We start from the raw sequence: 18,961 nt of genomic DNA on the forward strand, positions 1-18,961 counted from the left end.
CCTGCTGGTGGTGGTCAGAGGGCCCGGTGGCGCCAGTGTCCGGCAGCCTCGCCTCTGTCAGTGCGCCCCAGGTCGGCTGTGGCTTCAATGTAGCTTGCCATCACCAGTGTGTAAATGTGTGTGTGAATGGGTGAAGGACTGAATGTAGTGTAAAGCACTTTGGGGTCCTTAGGGACTAAGTAAAGTAAAATACAGGCCATTTACCATTTTACAGCGCAAGCATCAAATCCAGGTGGATGAAAAAAACAGGAGACAAAATTACTGAGGCAGACAAACAGTACAACGTGACAGAGAACTAAAGAAAGCTATACAGGTACAACTAGAGTAGACTGCCATCAGATAGAAAGAATAACAGAAGTCACATGACCCAAAGAGAAAGTGAAACGACAATTTAAAACCCAAACTCACACATCATCTTCATCAGTGTGAACAACAACCACGACACACCAACTTCACAGCACAATTGGACATTCAGGTACAGTAACATTGTGTTAATAATCCAATGCAGGAAATCCAGTCATTAAATTATTAATTTGAGCGGATTGAGTCATCTCACATTTGGTTCAGATGTGTTAAGTTAAAAGAGTTTACTTTTCTTTTCCGTTTGTTTTATTTACAGGTAGTTGGTAACAAAAAGACATGAAACTTTTTCAGTGTAAGTCATTGTTGTGACTTTCTTCTTTTTCTTTGTTGATTTGCCCTTAACACAGTTTGTTCAGCCCTCTGGGATTTAACATGTAACATTGAGCTACACAAATAAAACTGGCTTGACTTAACAAATAGTTTTGAAATGAGGAAATGCTGGAGACTCAAGTGATCTTGATCTGAATTTGTTACAGATGTTTGCAATATTTTATATAATGGAATAGTTACCGGGGCAGCACGGTGGCACGGTGGTTAGCACTGTTGCCGCACAGCAAGAAGGTCCTGAGTTCAATTCCACCATCAGGCCGGGGTCTTTCTGTGTGGAGTTTGCATGTTCTCCCCGTGTTTGCGTGGGTTCTCTCCGGGTACTCCGGCTTCCTCCCACCGTCCAAAGACATGCAACTTGTGGGGATAGGTTAATTGGATAATCCAAATTGTCACTAGGTGTGAATGTGCGAGTGAATGTGAGAGCGAATGGTTGTCTGTCCCTGTGTGTTGGCCCTGCGACAGACTGGCGACCTGTCCAGGGTGTACCCTGCCTCTCGCCCCATGACAGCTGGGATAGGCTCCAGCGCCCCCCGCGACCCTGGAAAGGATAAGCGGAAGCGAATGGATGGATGGATGGATGGAATAGTTACCATGATGTCCTTTGATTTGAAAGTGGCAAAAAGTAAAATTTCATTTGCCTGGAAAATCTAATGTAACCGTGCCTGAATATGGAAAAGTGTTGCTAACATGTTTGTAAATTGTCATATTTCAATTGCAGTTAAACGGCCAGCACGCCCTGTTTCACCTCCTCGTAAGATATTTTAAATATTGTACAAAATTCAAACCTGAAGACAAAACAAGAGGCTTTTACACACCGGATCCGTGCAAATACTTCCTGGTTTACAAATATTTTTCGGACTCATCTGTTCTTTATGCAGCTGTTCACACTGACCATTTGAGCAGCAGAACTCCAGGAAGTTTAGAAAAAAAAGATTCAGTAATTGAACTTTGGGCGAGGTGAGACTGATTAGAGTCAGAGCAACGTTACTGAAACCCTGAATAAATCGCGGCATTTTTTTTTTTCAGACCAACCGATTCTTCCGATTTCTTGAATCTAAATAAAAAAGACCTGACCAACAAGCCCACTGCATTTGGCAGCTCTTAACTCACATGACACCTGTACTGAATACACAACCAGATGGAAATAGTCACGTGATATTATTTACATCAGACACACAGTTACATGATAATCCAGTTCAGTTGGCTCTGTGAAATGATTTCGCTGCCTCCTGAGATCTGGTCCCAACTCTACCAACAACACCTCAACAACAGCTGCCCCACTGACATCCTGAACTATGTACGAACACACAGCTTCAGCTCCTGGATGCAACCATGAAATTCTTTCTGCTGCTGTTTTCTTAGTTTCTTACTTTTCTCATCTTGGTATTGTTTGATGTCGGCTTCATTTTTAGTTTTCACAGTCCGTTTATTGAGGAGGAATTGTCCTCAAAAACGCAACGTGTTCAGTGTGTAACAGCCTTAACACATGATGTGTGACTCATTTAAAATGTTGCCCTTCCAGTGTGACTTTTATACAATTTACATTTTCACTTTACAGTGTTAGAGGTAGACGAGAGGATCATACCATGGAGGTGAGTATTAAGGGTGTGGTTCCTTAGAGAGGTGTACCAGAATTATTAAAAAATAACTCTTTAATTTCACCAACTCTCTGTGACTCTGTTAATCCCAGAGTCACAATTTTTATATCACGAAATTGATCTGTTTCAACTTGTTATAACAGCAGTCTGGCGAGGAAGGAGTGGCTAGCAGGTCCACCGAGCATGTTGTTGGGGGAGCCAGTCAGTTAAATCGAACAACAGACCTTTATTTGACATTAGCAACATAAGACCATACAGGCTAGGTCTCCAAGGCTCTACTCCGCCCGTACATACATGTGGGGGCATCGGTGCCAGCCTGTTATGTTATGTTATGAATGGTTTCTCTCGGAACAGACACACTAGCAGCATGAAACGTCTGCCACTATACTCACACACACTAGGAGACTCCCACAACTACTACAATAATAATAATTTTCATTCTTTTACATGGTGATGCAGAAATGCTCATCTTTTTTTTTTTTTACAATTATTATAGATGTTTTAAGGCCTTCGAAAAAAAATAAGTCCAGTATTATAGAATGAAACCAAAGATCAAACCCTGTTTTCAGGTCCAGAACATGGGAATAGAGTAGCTGCGAGAGAATTCAACATTAATGAATCAATGGTACGAAAGTAGAGGAAGCAAGAAGAATGAGTTGAGTAAAGGTTGACTTATCTGTTTTGTTTCGCTTAATGCACCTTATAATCTGGTGCGCCTTATGGTCCGAAAAATACATTAATTTCTACCTTCCTTTGTCCAGAAGTCCAACTTTTGTGCGATGTTAGCATCTTCCTCTGCCTTTTGGGTGCTACCGCAGGTGCCTTTGACGGTGCGAAACGTTTAGTCGACAATGTTGGAGAGAAAACTTACAAACATACAGTACAGCACTTCAGAGTCACACTGCTAGCGATCGAAGATTTAAGTAAATTTGGAAAGCTGAACGCATTCTGTACTGGGACGAGACACGGGACGAGATTGATTGATGATCTAAGCCAATCAGTTCACAGAAAACAAGACGTTGTAAAAAAACAAACAAACAAAAAAAGCATTCAAAATTGCACAAAAACGAAAAGGTAAGCCGCGTTATAGCAAGGTACCACTGTAGTAGAAAACAGATTAGAACACTGATTGGTTTATTTGGATATTTATCACAGAGAATCCATCAATAAAATTAATAAAGCTTTGCTGTGGCTTATGTAATTTAGAGGTTTGCCATTAGATGTTAATGTCAGAACAGATTGCAGCAGATAATGTGTAAATGTATCAATACAAAGATTTAATCCTCCACTGAAGAACTGTGCTAGCAGAAAAATGTGTTGAATTGTGATTTCAAAAGATGAATCATTTTCATTATAGATCCACAGCACCTTTTGCTCTGTCTCCAACAGTCAGGTCAACGAGCTAGATGACATGTCAAATGCCCCTTTTATATAGCATCACACACTGAGACAAAAAGCCTGAGTTATCAATAATAACCACCATCACGATGCTAATTTTCTCTGACTCTGGTTTTTGATATTATCAGACTAGACAATTCAAACCTGCCTATGTCAGTCTGGCTTGGTTGTACACCCCTCAAGTGTTTTGTTTGTTTTATTATTTTGTGTGTGTTCATAACACTGTTGTGTAAACTGTAAGTGTAAACTGAATCCTATTGTAATTTTCTAAATGAACAGTGAAAAAGAGCAAGACCTGCAGCTTGTCAGAGATTACAAGCCTCACAAAGATGTCCAGCATCTCAGAATTATGCTTTATGGACCACCAGGTGCTGGAAAGTCCAGCTTCATCAACTCTGTGGACAGTACTTTAAGAGGCAAAATCGCAACTCGAGCTTCGGCAGACGCAACCTCTGGTGTCAGTTTCACTAATGCAGTATGTATGAGGATGTATCTATTCTTATCATAATTGCTGTTAAATGCTTGCATGAAAACACTCTCATTTCCTTTGAGGTTCTCTAGGACTACAGGAGTGCATTGCAGTGGTAACTGTTTTGTAGACAATAAACTATAAAAAGAGTGAAAAAAGTCGGTACAATTAGTGTGTAAATTATTCTGAAAACTGTTTAGGGTCTTTAGTATATGACATTATAAACACTATTTTTTACATTCACAGTACAGGACATATAAAATTCACAGAGAAAATCCAAGAACCTTTTATCCTTTTGCATTCAATGACACCATGGGCCTGGAGAGGGGTGCTGAGGGAGGAATTCTTGTGGAAGACATCAAACTTGCCATGAGTGGACATGTAAAAGAAGGTTACAGGGTATGACATCTTCATTCAGACACAATCTATGAAACTGTATCGTAAAAAAGGTTTAAGTGATTTTCCGTTTTTTCCCAGTTCAACCCCAAATGTCACTTGTTTGAAACGGATCCTGACTACAACAGTTCTCCTACTTTAGATGACAAAGTCCACATTCTGGTTTTAGTTATTCCAGCTGACACAGTGAGCATAATCAGTGTTGAAACTCGGAGGAAGATGAAAGAAGTCAGAGCAGCAGCTCGTGACAAAGGTGAGAGCAGATGTGGTTCTAAGAGCATTTATTATGTCTTAATTTCAAATACTAGAAAAACATGAGATAAAATGATTGCATTGCTTTCTGTATTGGCAGGGATCCCACAAATAGCTCTCATGACTAAAATTGATGAAGCCTGTCCTGAAGTCAAAAAAGACATAAAGAACGCCTACAAGAGCAAGCACATGAATAAGCTGGTATGTTCAAAGAAGTAACTTTCATGAGCTTGTAGACAGTTTACACATGAATGTAACATCTCTAATTCAGCTGTACATTTCAGTATATTTTTACAGAAACCTCAGCTGGAATCAGTACAAATAATTCAAGACGTAATTTATAATTATGTCACTGCTGCAACAATACGATTTCAGGTTTTTTAAAAATGTAATGTTGTTTAAACTTAGATGGACACAGTGAACGTGGACCTGGGTATTCCACTGAACTGCATCTTCCTCGTGAAGAACTACCACAAAGAAATTTACACGAAGGACAACATGGATTCACTGATACTGTGTGCACTGAAAAAGATCATTGACTATGGAGAGGACTACCTGAATGACCAGAATGATCCAGATGATGTGTGAGGGGGATAGAAAAAGGTGATTTTGCTTCACCATCATTACAATCACAGCCACACAAACAGTTAATTTCACCAGAAACTTTATCAAACTCATTTTTTTCTTGTTCTTATTTTATTAAACTTTTTGTTCTTTTGCAAATTAAATCCAAATAAACTTCAAAGAAAACTAATACATGTACTTTTTGTTATTTACTGTATGAAAAATGACAGCTATATACCTGTAACCTGTTGCCTCCTGTGTAACTCAAATAACTGATTTCAAGTCTCGATGTAAGACTGTCCTCTCTGAGTAAGTGATTTCTTGTTTCCAGAACTGTAATTAAATCTGTTCACTGAAAATAATGACGACTGACCAGAGCGTGTGTGTTTATTTGTTCATTGTATTTATTATATTGAAATAACATTGATAACGTTGGCAGTTAATGATATTTTAATCAGAATCAGAATACTTTATTGATCCCAATTTTTTGTTACAGCGCTTCATTATAAACAAACATTAACAAAGACAGACAATACACTAACTAAGAATAGCACAATATATACATGCATATAAAAGTCACTTATTAATAAATAGCTGAAAAAGGAAGAAGATGTGCAAGAAGGGTGTAGCTATTGCAGTAAACAGTGTGTTAAGTGGATGAGTTGTACAGACAGATGGCCACAGGAATGATTTTCTGTGTCGTTCAGTGGTGCTTTTCAGTAATCTCAGTCTCTCACTGAACGTGCTCCTGTGACTGACCAGCATGTCATGGAATAGGTGGGAGGTGTTATCCAACATTGTCTTTATCTTGGACAACATCCGCCTCTCCGACACCACCTTTAGGACTTCTCCCATCTTTCTAACTCCAATGTGTTCAGGTAAATAAGTTCCTAAATGAATAATCAGAATAAATAGCACATAAATAGTTATTTTCATTTCATCATTTTCATTTTTAGGGTATGCTTTTAAGTCCCATTTATTTTATAAAGCCATCATTGTGAAGCATGTCAGCCGTGTAATAAACCTTTGACCTGTCCACGTTGTTCCCTGCTGTCCACCCTATTACAGCTGGGATAGCACCAGCACCCCCATGACCCTGAGCTGGATAAGCGGAAGAGGATGTATGGATAGATATTTAATGACTTAGGTCAGCGGTCCCCAACCCCCGGGCCTCGGACCGGTACCGGTCCGTGAGTCGTTTGGTACCGGGCTGCGAGAGTTGAGGCTCAGGTGTGAAATGTGTGGTTTTCAGGGGTTTTTTTCGGTTTTGAGCGTTATTTTGTTATCGTTTTTATCGTTGGGTCTTTTCACGTGTGTTATGAATAAATCTTCTTTTTTCGGTACCGGTACTAGTTTTATTTTGTTGTATTTATCCGCGACACCTTAAAGGCCGGTCCGTGAAAATATTGTCGGGCATAAACCGGTCCGTGGCGCAAAAAAGGTTGGGGACCGCTGACTTAGGTTATCAATCCATACATGCATCCAGGTAGATATACAAGTCCAAATAAGGAGTTGATGTTATTGTGTAGAGGTAATGTTTACCAGAGAGTGTTATCTGTAGTAATTACTGCTGTAATATCTACACCTGTTTTTGCAAACATATGTCAACCTACTGTTAGAGTGCCTCTTGAGTATTCGTTGGTCCACTAGAGGACAGTGTTGAGCCTCAAATGATCAATGTGATCCAATAAAGCGTTGATGCTGGAACACAATAAATACAGATGAGACCGGGACAGCAGGGAGCAAATCAGTATTAGACGGGGAAGCATGGGGGTCAATATCAAGCACATGAGACTATCAAAGTAAAGCATGAACTAAAACACACACATGCAGCAAACAGGAAGGGAAATATGACTGAATGGGAAAACAATGGACACAACTACATAGGAAAACAGACAACCAGAGCACAAAGACACAAGACAGATACAGGGACACAAGTAGGAAACAGAACGGGATCATAAAAGAAGGTAACTTGGAATAATAAAATCAAGTAGATGAACTACCTTATAAACAGAAACTACAGAGGATATAATGAGTTCTAAAGGAAATTGAACAAAACTAATATACAAAATGCCAGAACAAAACACAATAAATTCTCAAAACCACCAGGAACATACAGTAGAAGAAAAACTTGAGAATAATTAACAAAGAAAACTATGAATACTAAATCAGAATGAAAACACAACTGGAGTGGAGGTAAAAAAGTCATTAAAACTACATCAGAGGCTAAAACTGAAAACGCTGGTTACAAAACCCAGGATTATGACAGAAGTACGTTTTTAATTTTAAGAAATAGGTGTAAGGGACACATACACATTAAGAAGCTATGCAGCTACAACTACATTAGACTGGCATCAGATAGAGCAAATAATAGAAGTCACATGACCCAAAGAGAAAGTGAAAGGACATTTATAAATCCAAAGTCACACATCATCTACATCAGTGTGAACAACAACCAAGACACGGCAACTTCACAGCACAGTTGGACATTCAGGTAAGGTAACACTGTGTTAATAATCCAATGCAGGAAATCCAGTTATTAAATTATTAAATTGACCTTTATTGAGTCATCTCACATTTGGTTGACATGTGTCAAGTTAAATAATTTAATTTCAAGAAGAATTTCAAGAATTTACTGTTTTATAATTTACTGTCTTTTTTGCTTGTTTAATTCACAGATAGTTGATGACAAAAAAATGTTCAATATTAAAAAAATTTTTTCGGGTAAGCAGTTTTTTTCATTTCATATTCATTGTTGGTGGTTTTCTTCATGCTTCTCTTTTGATTTGCCCTATATTGTCATGTTTGTGAAGCCCTCGTGGGTTTAACATGTAATATTGAGCTACACAAGTAAAACTGGCTTGACTGGACTGAACAGTTTTGAAATCAGGAAATACTGGAGACTCGAGTGATCTTGATCTGAATTTGTTATTTTACAACAGAAAAGTTACCATAATGTCCTTTGGTTTGGCAAAAAGTAACATTTCATTTGACTGGAAATCTAATATAACTGTGCCTGAATATGGAAAAGTGTTGCTAACATGTTTTTACTTTGTCATATTTCAATTGCAGGTAATCGCTCACCACCTTCTCGTAAGATATTTTAAATATGATACAAAATTATTTAGTCCTGAGGAAAAAACTTGAGGCTTTTACACACCGGACACGTAAAATCTGCGCAAATATTTTCTGGTCTCGTCTGTTAGTGCAGCTAATGCAGCTGTTCACACTGACAGTTTGAGCAGCAGAATTCCAGGAAGTGTAATCATGTCATACTATTTACCTCAGACACACAGCTACTCAATGCGGCTTTCTGAAATCATTTCCCTGCCTCGCCTCAAACTGTCCCACTGACATCAAGAACTATGTACGAACACAGCTTCAGCTCCTGGATCCAACCGTTAAATTCTCCCTGCTGCTGTTTTCTTAGTTTCTTACTTTTCTCAGCTCGTCATCCTTTGACGTCGGCTTCATTTTTAGTTTTCACAGTGCTTTTATTGAGGAAGAACTTTCCTCAAAAAAAGCAACACGTTCAGTGTTTAACAGCCTTAATACATAATGTGTAATTAATTTATAACGTTGCCCTTCCAGTGTGACTCATACAATTAACATTTTCACTTTACAGTGTTAGAGGTAGAAGAGAGGAGCATACCATGGGGGTGAGTATTAAGAGTGTGGTTGCTTAGAGAGGTGTACTAGAATTATTAAGATTAACCATTTAATTTCACCTGTGTTAATCCTAGAGTCACAATTTTATATCACAAAATCAATCTCTTTTGACCTGTTTGATCATTGTGGTAACTTATGTTTAATGTTCGTTCAATTTGACTTTAAACCCATCTGTGGGTGTCACATTTTTGCTCATTCTGATGTCACTGTAAGTGATTCTCTGCTGAAGTATTAAATATTTACATTCAAATTGTTACAGCAGCACAAACCTCTGAGTCACAATGTGGAATTCACATAGTTTCACATGGTGACACAGAAATGCATATTTGGTTATTTCAGGCTTCTGAAATTGCAGGTAGTAGAAAACAGATGTCAGCCTGTCTCAGTAGTACAGCCCTCAAGTGTTTTGTTTGTTTGATGTGTTTGTTCATAACACTGTTGTATAAACTGTAAGTGCACACTAAATCCTATTGTAATTTTCTAAATGAACAGTGAAAGAGAGCGAGACCTGCAGCTTGTCAGAGATTACAAGCCTCACAAAGATGTCCAGCATCTCAGAATTATGCTTCATGGACCACCAGGTGCTGGAAAGTCCAGCTTCATCAACTCTGTGGACAGTACTTTACAGTTTTTCTCAAATGTTAAAACACAAAAGCCAATCCTGTAACCCAAATGACCAGTAGTCTAAACACATTTACTAAATGTAGCCACCATATTCCAGTACCATAAACACATGTCACATGAAGACACAATTCACAAAACACAACCCTCTGTACTCATAAATCTAAACACATTTTTCCTTGCTAAAACACATGTTGCAAAACAACTCTGCTCATATCCTCAAATGAAAGCCCATGTGATGCAAAATGCTTGCCACAGTCACCAATCTTTGAACACAGGGAACACACCTGGCGTCATTCACTACACACAATGACTCAAAATTGAAGACACTTGTTGCTAATGCTGTACCCACATGTAAAAGCAAGTTCAGAGTGCACAGTATGCTGAAGGTTCCAAACAAACACAATGGATGAAGGCAGAGTCAGGGGAAGAGGAATTTGATGCAGAGGAGGGAGAAGAGCTGGCCCTGGAAGAAGAGGAGCAGGCCAATGAGGAAGAGGAGTTCAAATGAGAGGAGGAAGAGGAGCGACCAACGAGGAAGAGGAGAAGGCCAACATGGGAGAGGAGAAGGTCCAGGAGGGAGAGCAAGACAACCTCGCACCATCATTACGGACGAGATGCGAGCAACAGCTCAGCGACATGATGCCGCACAGTGATTGTGGTGTGTGTGTGGTGTGAATAACGTAAATAAAAAAACTTCACACCCTGTTCATGTTTTCAAGATTACTGTTGTGTGCAATAGATTCTGTTTTTGCATTGAGTTGTGTTACAGTAGTGTACGTACATGCAGGATTTTCTATAGATTTATACTACTCATATGAAACTCACAAATCTAAATGCCTAATCCTCTGCAGAGATCTACGACGATCCGTTACTGTATAGTTTCTAAAATATGCATTGGCAGTTATGAAACAAAGAACCTTCTCACAAATTGAGCATTGTGTTTTCAATTGTTTTGCTGTAGTGTGTAATGCTGTGTATAGTGTTTACAGTTTTGACAGCTTCGAGCTGCTCTCTTGGTGTGGGAGTTTGAGTTTTGCAGTGGGAAGGTGTGGTTGTGTTTATGTAGCTTTAGAGAAGGGTGTTGTGTTTGGACATTGGGGGACCTGGTGGTAACGTTTGTGACATGTGTTTTAGCATTTGAGAAAAACTGTAAGAGGCAAAATCGCAACTCGAGCATTGGCAGCAGCAACCTCTGGTGACAGTTTCACCATTGCAGTATGTATGAGGATGTATCTATTCTTATGATAGTTGCACACTCATTTCCTTTGAGGTTTTCTATGACTACAGGAGCGCACTGCAGTGGTAGCTGCTTTATAAGCATTAAACTATAAACGAGTGAAAAATAGTCAGCACAACTAGTGTGTAAATTATTCTGAAAACTGTTTAGGGTCTTTAGTATTTGGCACTAATATAACAACACCACATTTTTTTATTTACAGTACAGGACATTTAAAATTCAGAAAGGAAATCCAGAAACGTTTTACCCTTTTGTCTTCACTGACACCAAGGGGCTTCAGAACGGCGATGAGGGATTAATTAATGTAGAAGACATCAAACTTGCCATTAGTGGACATGTCAAAGAAGGTTACACGGTATGATGTTTTCATCCAGATGTTTGAACACAGTCTGTGATACAGAAACTGTATCGTGCAAAAAGGTTTAAGTGATTTTGCTTTTTCCCCCAGTTCAAACCCACAGCTCTCTTGCGTGAATCGGATCCTGACTACAACAGTTCTCCTACTTTAGATGACAAAGTCCACATTCTGGTTTTCGTCATTCCAGCTGACACAGTGAGCATAATCAGTGATGAAACTTGGAAGAAGATGAAAGAAGTCAGACTACATGCTCGTGACAAAGGTGAGAGCAGATGTTCTACATGTATGACATCACGATTTCAAATAGTAGAAAAACATGAGATAAAATGATTGCATTGCTTTCTGTATTGGCAGGGATCCCACAAATAGCTGTTATCACTAAAATTGATGAAGCCTGTCCTGAAGTCAAAAAAGACATAAAGAACGCCTACAGGAGCAAGCACTTAAATCAGCTGGTATGTTCCAGGACTTTCATAACTTTCATGAGTTTGTAGACAGTTTACACATGGATGTCACATCTGAAATTCAGCTGTACATTTCAGTATATTTGAACAGAAACCTCAGCTATAATAAGTACAAATATTTGAATAAGTAATTTATAATTATCGTAATTATATAATTAGTAAGTATAGTAATTATATAGTTGTCACTAGTGCAACAATACAGTTTCAGTTTTTTAAATGTAATATTGTTTAAACTTAGATGGACACAGTGAACAGGGACCTGGGTATTCCACTGAACTGCATCTTCCTCGTGAAGAACTACCACAAAGAAACTGATACGAATAACGATGTGGATTCACTGATACTGAGTGTACTGAAAAAGATCATTGACTATGGAGAGGACTACCTGAATGACGTACAATCCTGACCTGTAATCAATGTGTGAGCGAGCTAGAAAATGAAAATGTTCAGTTACTCTTCAAGTGATTTTGCTCATGTTTCATTTGCCATCGCTACAGTCAAACAAAAAGGGTGTGAAAAGAAACTTCTTTTCTTTTGCAAATTAAATCCAAATAGACTTTAAGGAAAATCAGCACATGTATTTTTTGCTATTTACGGTATATTCAAAATGGTAACTGCATGAAGAATGACACATATATGCTTGTACACTGCTATCTGCCGTGTAACTCAAATAAATCATTTTAACCCTTGATGTAAGACTCTCCTCTGTGAATCAGTGATTTCTTGTTTAAAGAACTGTAATTTAAGTTGGATAAGTGGTAGAGGATCGATGAATAGATATTTAATTACTTAGGTTTTCAACCCATACAAACATCCAGTTAGATATATAAGTCCAAATCAGGATATGTGCTTAGTCCCCCCCTTGGCTATGCATTTGAGAGCTTAATCAGATGGTACAGATCATCTGTCCTCTAGTCACAGTCGGACTACTATTCATGAAACTAGTAAGTTTTCCTACGTAGCTTTTTGTTTAATTATTTCCATTTACAGTAAACTCAGCCATGCTGATACTTTGTTACTACTGTCAGTGTGAGAGTAAGAACATTGTAGGAATAAACAGTGTATATGTATTGCTCGCTGCTGTTTAAAAGTTTGAGAGGAAAGAGTAGATATAAAAACAAACATCAAAGATGGGCTCAGTCTACGTATACATTTGATATCAGGTCAGCAATTACAGTGTCTGTGTCCTGGTTTAAGATCATATCTGTAAAATAGTTTTTAGCCAACATGAGGAAGTTAAATAAAGTTGTGCCTATGACTTTATTACTGATGCTCATCAGGGAAAGACAAAGTGAGCTGTGTGGGAGGCTTGGTTAGGATCCAAATACTGGGCTTTGACACAGAATAATTAATGAAAGGCAGCAGCTTTATTGTTGGAAAATACATGCTAGCACTAAGTACATGAACAGTAAAAAGGAAACAAACATGAAATGAGAACTAAGAATCTTGGGCTAAACCACAAATGGCTAGGCGAGACATAACATGACGTGGCTATAAAACAAGGCGCTTACACAGCAACTGCGGAAGAAGTGACACCAAGCAGGAAAACACAGGGATTTAGTACACAGAGGGGGAACGAGGGAAATGAGGCACAGGAGGAGAGCACAGCTGGGAGTAATCAAAAGTGATGAGACCAAGGGGAACTCAATACATTAGTGATGTGTCGGTCGCGAACGAAATGGCCGGTTCTTTGACGTGAACGACGCAAGCCAGCTCCTTATCTTACCCTCTCTCGCACTTTTTTCCACTTCACTCTGCATGCGAGCCTTGTGCTTTGCGCTGGGCAGAGGGGGGAGGGGCGGAAACACAGGAACAGAGCAGGAGGGAGAGACAGAGAGAAAGAGAGCCAGGGACAACATCACATTAGACAACTATTTTCAGTTGCAGATAATAAAGGATACAGAAAGTTTATTCACTCAGGCCCATATGACAGAGAATGTGCATCTTCTTTTTGTTTTCATATTTTAATTTATATTTAATTGTGTTGTGGTTTGCAGTGTTTTGTGCTGTTTCACTTTAAATTTGTTTAAAAGGAAAAAGATGAACATTTAAATAGTTAAAAGTTGAAATGTGAATAGTTGGTTTTTGTATTATATGATTTATTTATTACATTTTATGTGGAGTGAATAAATGAAAGTATATTTACGGTGGCCCCTAGAAACAAAGCACGTTCAAACTCCAAAACGCGTAAAAACTGAAAAACACGTAAAAATTCCAAAACACGTACAAAACACAACACAAGTGCTCCCGGATGCTAGGCGCAGTGTTGAGCTTTTGTTACCTAGTGGCTACACAAGCCAGCAAGTACCAATGACCGGATTTGGTGTGTGGTAGTAACAGGTAAATGAACATTTTTTTTAAATTATTTGAATATATATTAGTGCTTGTGTATAAATACACAAATAATACACATATGCTTTCAATTGTGTAATTTAAGTGATCTAGGTAGCTCTGTTTTGGAAGTTCAGTTCACGCAAGAAATGTGTTTTGGAGTTGGTTCGTGCTTTTTGGAGTTTGTACATGCTTTGTCTCTAGCGGCCACCGCATATATTTATATATAAACTTATATAAATAAAACCACTTTTTTTACATTACTAATTCCTTTTGTGCATAATTTTATTTTGTTAATAATAAATTAATTAAAGCAACAAAACAACCTAAAGAGCCGGTTCGGAGCCGGAAGAGCCGGCTCTTTTCAGTGAGCCGAACCGAAAGAGCCGGCTCTTTTCAGTGAGCCGAACCGAAAGAGCCGGTTCTCTAAAAAGAGCTGGAAATCCCATCACTACAAGGGGAAGCAAAACTCAATACATTAGTGATGTGTCGGTTGCGAACGAAATGGCTCTTAGAGCCAACTCTTTGTGTCACGCCTGGCGTAGCAGACGTGTGGAATGGAGATAAGGACCCAAGATGCGGACTGCTAAGTAGTGAGTGAGCTTTAACAAAAGGTGAAATAAAGCACAACAGGAAAGAGGGAGAGGAACAGAACAGAAAATACTCTAAATTGGGAAAACTAAAATTTAACACAAAGCCAGAACACAAACGAGGGTACCTTGCAGGGAGAATCACCAGGAAGACGGAGGAACAAATACGGAATAAAGCCGACGAACCAGCAACTAACAGAGGCAGACACGAGGTTTACAGTTTTTCTCGATTGCTTAAACACTATAACCAGGCTTTTAAACTAAAATTTCAAAACCGTAACGCTATTTTTCAAAAAGCTCACCCATTTCCCTGAACTATAAACACTATTCCCTGCTTTGACACATGAGTCAAATTTGGTGAACTGTTACTGCAAAACTCTACACACAAATCCCTACATTTTTCAGTGCTTACACCATGTAGTCATTTAGAAAGCACTAGCATTCAATAATGTTAACTTAAGTCAGCATAGCTTGAGCTCAATTAGCACACAATTAACCAGGTGGAAACACTAGGAGTCAAAATTTATCACACACCAATCAGAACCTTCGATGGATAGATAAAAGGGCCAAAGTCAGCTCATTCAGGTTTGAAACAATGGATCCAAAGAGATGCAAAGGAAGAGGACGTGGTGGAGAAAGAGGATGTGTTGAAGGAGGAGGACGTGGTGGAGGAAGAGGACATGGTGAAAGAGGAGGACGTGGTGAAAGAGGAGGACGTGGTGAAAGAGGAGGACGTGGTGGAGGAAGAGGACGTGGTGAAAGAGGAGGAGGAGGAGGTGGTCTAGGACAACAGGAAGGTGGTGGAGGAGGAGGAGGACGTGGTGAAGGAGGTGGAGGTGGAGAACGACGGCGACAAGGAAGGGGAAGAGCAAGGGCAAGAAGACAGTCAGTCTCGGATGAAATTCGAGCCACTTTAGTTGACCATGTCCTTGTCCATGGGATGACTATGAGGGAGGCTGGGCAACGAGTACAACCAAATTTGAGTCGCTTCACTGTTGCCTCCATCATCAGAACCTTCAGGGTCTTCTTGGGTCCTTATCTGCCTACCTCAGGGATTCCAGGACCGCGGCCACCCACCACCAGTGTTGGGCAAGTTACTTTGAAAAAGTAATTAATCATAGTTACTAGTTACTTGAAAAGCAACTATTGCATTACTTGTTTAACTTTCAAAGGTACAAGGTATAATTGGCCACTTTGACTTTGACTAATTTTGATTTGGCCTCTACATTTAACCTTTAAAAACTATTTACTTTGCCTTGTTTGGTATCATTCTTTTCAGAACAACCTCACGTGTCTGAATTTACAGTTATGTTCTCATTTTGACATACTGCATTAACACAATTGATCTAAAATCAGACAAAAAACATAACATCTGAGTAGAAAGTTATATTTTTTTACTGTAACAACCACAAACATGTTTAATGAATCATATTTCATAAATTTAAATGCAAATATAAATTGTCAGTTTTAAAATCCTATGCACAAGTTTTGCAAACAACAAAGTTATTTGTAGCCATTTACCTTTTACCCTTTTTTTTAAATAACCATTTCAAACTATTTACAGAACAATCAGTTGTTCTGCATTCAATAAGATGCCACACAAATTATTTGTGCCTCTCCACAAAAACAATTTCTGTCCACTATAAAGGAGAACATCACAGCCTGATACCTGCAGGTCCGAGAGCAGCAGGTGTGTCACTCCTGTTTTCTACCTGGAGACAACAGTCGCCTCATTGTTCTTGCACACAAATCAAATCAATTTATTTATATAGCACTTTTCACAAGATAAAAACCACAAAGTGCTTCACAGTAATATAAAACAGAAATACATAAAATACATTAATAATAAAACACACAGAACAAATCTAATTAAAAGCCAATCTAAATAAATGAGTCTTAAGCTGCTTTTTAAAAGAATAAATACAATCAAGGCAACACAAAACTATCCACAACACTACACACTAACTACACAAGACAACACATTAACTACACACTCCAAACATGCTAAACATCACAAATATCTCACATCTCAAAACTCGCGCTCTCTCTCTTTTTCTGTTTTCTTTCTTTCTCTCTCACAGTCGCTCCTAAAACTTCCCAACCAAATGTTATGTTGCCATATCATTTTTTTAGTGGTTGACATGGTGCATTTTTCCACCAAAACAAAAGGGCTGTTTTTTGTTTTGTTTTTTTCATTTTTTGGTGATAAGCAGAGAGTGCTTGCTAGCGCTGTCCTTAGACACTACACATGATGAAAGTATTCAGGAAAAAAACGTATATATATTGTTTATCATGACTCTGGTTTTACTTGGCCTATCAACACAATTTAAAAACTGGTATATATCACCTTGTTGCTTTGTCATCTTAAAGTGGTCATGTGATCAACAAATTGATTTACGCCGCCTTACGGAAACCTGGTTCCAGCAGGATGATTATGTTTGTTTAAATGAATCAACACCCCCGAGTCATTCTAACTACCAGAAACCTCGAAGCACAGGCCGAGGGGGCGGCGTGGCCGCAATTTTTCACACCAGCCTATTACAGTTTTTCTCGATTGCTAAAACACATTTCTTGAAACTATGCCTCATATTCTCACAACAGTAAACACAAATCCATAACATCTCACTCAATTTCCCAAATATCCTATTTTCAGGTCAAAATAAAGCTCTACACTCAAAACTATTCACTCTTGCTGAAAAACCAAACTTTGCCCTCAGACATCAAACACAAGCCCTCAAAAACACACACACTACAACAGAGTTTTGCACACTGGTACAATTAATTCAAAACAATAGTTCCAAAACAATTAGGTTGCTTATGGTTCTCCCCTTCAAAAACCTTTTCACATGATAAACACAAAAGACGCAACCAATGTATGTACAGTGGCACATTTTTATTCATGTACTATACAGTACAACACACACCAAAAAACATTATTCCACCTCAGCATCTTGTCTTTGGTCTGGGTCAGGCCAGAGAATCTCATCCACATCACAGGCTATATTGGCCCTAGCCAGGCAGCGGGGGTAAAATCCTCTTGCATGCCTGATCCACCCCTGGCATGCATCTACTGATATGTCTAGGCAGGCTTCTTCCATGGCCTGAAGGAGGTGAACACGGACATAAGGTTCTCGGTCATACACTTTCCACCGCCATGCCGAAAATAACTCCTCTATCGGGTTTAGAAAGGGAGAGTATGCAGGCAGAAAGATATTAGAAAACCTTGGGTTATTGGTAAACCAGTCACGAACCAGAGCAGCGCGATGGAAGCTGACGTTATCCCACACAACAACGTAGTGAGGCTGCTCTGGCTGTGCTGGTTCCCTGTAGTCCAGCTGGAACATATGTTGTCTTAAACCATCAAGAAAAGCAAGGAGAAGCATAGTGTTATAGGGTCCTAGTACGGCATGGCGGTGGAGTACCCCTCGTTGGCTGATGGCTGCGCACATAGTGACATTCCCTCCACGCTGACCAGGGACATTTACAATAGCCCGATGGCCAATTATGTTCCTCCCCCTTTTCCTTCTTTTGGTCAGGTTAAAACCTGCCTCATCCACAAAGATTATTTCATGGGGAACAGGCCGTCCTTCAATCTCAAAGATTCTCTGCAAAACACATAACACAGTAGAGTCAATCGGTACCCTGAACCACAGTTCAAGAGTGCTGAAATGGCAGCATAAACTGCCATGCTGTGATGGTACACAATACTTTATACAGTATCAAAACTCATACCTGAACATATTCCACACGTTGGTTTTTCACTCTGTCAGAGTTTCGTTCGAAAGGGACTCGGTATGCCTGTTTCATCCGGAATTGATTCTTTCGGAGGATGCGGTCAATTGTGGAGAGGCTGATGGCATGTATGCCTCGAAAAAGATGATCATCCTCAATCACTCTCCTTTGAATCTCTTGCAGGCAGATTACATTATTTGCAATTACCATGTTTACAAGTTCCCTCTCTTGCTCCTCCAACAAAAGCCTTAACCTGCCTCCACCAGGTGGTCGTCTCTGTGTCCTACAAAAATAGAAGCACTCATTACTGTAACTGTCACACATTCTTTTTACAGGAAAATAATGGAAACATACTGAAACTCAAGAAACATAAGTTCAGTAACTTAAAAGTTACTGTACAAAGCAGTCTTACTGCAAGTACACCTACCTGTTTTCCTCCCTGAAGGTTCTGATGATGGAGGCAACAGTGAAGCGACTCAAATTTGGTTGTACTCGTTGCCCAGCCTCCCTCATAGTCATCCCATGGACAAGGACATGGTCAACTAAAGTGGCTCGAATTTCATCCGAGACTGACTGTCTTCTTGCC

General features: G+C 39.2%; 2 protein-coding genes and 2 long non-coding RNA genes across 4 annotated transcripts; 3 read left to right on the forward strand and 1 right to left on the reverse strand.

Annotated features, from left to right (window-relative positions):
• Window positions 1-425: 425 nt before the first annotated feature.
• Window positions 426-5,732, forward strand: LOC101474864 (interferon-induced protein 44). Its single transcript, XM_076880305.1, has 9 exons — window positions 426-475; window positions 620-655; window positions 1,412-1,444; window positions 2,252-2,285; window positions 3,969-4,164; window positions 4,405-4,557; window positions 4,636-4,807; window positions 4,907-5,007; window positions 5,215-5,732. The coding sequence occupies exons 2-9, from the start codon at window positions 640-642 to the stop codon at window positions 5,392-5,394; spliced, it is 885 nt and encodes a 294-aa protein (XP_076736420.1). The 5' UTR covers window positions 426-475; window positions 620-639; the 3' UTR covers window positions 5,395-5,732.
• A 2,093-nt stretch (window positions 5,733-7,825) lies between these two features.
• On the forward strand, window positions 7,826-11,106 carry LOC143415150 (uncharacterized). The gene is made up of 5 exons (XR_013095764.1): window positions 7,826-7,864; window positions 8,049-8,094; window positions 8,443-8,463; window positions 8,996-9,029; window positions 9,532-11,106. It is a non-coding gene; the product is annotated as an uncharacterized LOC143415150 (long non-coding RNA).
• Window positions 10,303-12,411, forward strand: LOC143415133 (interferon-induced protein 44-like). The gene is made up of 6 exons (XM_076880576.1): window positions 10,303-10,332; window positions 10,798-10,878; window positions 11,103-11,255; window positions 11,349-11,520; window positions 11,613-11,713; window positions 11,961-12,411. Exons 1-6 carry the CDS (start codon window positions 10,303-10,305, stop codon window positions 12,126-12,128), a joined length of 705 nt encoding a protein of 234 aa, XP_076736691.1. The 3' UTR covers window positions 12,129-12,411.
• Window positions 12,412-17,521: 5,110 nt separating this feature from the next.
• Window positions 17,522-18,504, reverse strand: LOC143415037 (uncharacterized). Its single transcript, XR_013095643.1, has 2 exons — window positions 18,376-18,504; window positions 17,522-18,248 (listed from the first exon to the last, which is right to left on the reverse strand). It is a non-coding gene; the product is annotated as an uncharacterized LOC143415037 (long non-coding RNA).
• Window positions 18,505-18,961: the final 457 nt, after the last annotated feature.

The sequence above is a fragment of the Maylandia zebra genome, linkage group LG23 (genome assembly GCF_041146795.1).
Source record: "Maylandia zebra isolate NMK-2024a linkage group LG23, Mzebra_GT3a, whole genome shotgun sequence".
In the NCBI taxonomy this organism is placed as follows: domain Eukaryota; kingdom Metazoa; phylum Chordata; class Actinopteri; order Cichliformes; family Cichlidae; genus Maylandia; species Maylandia zebra.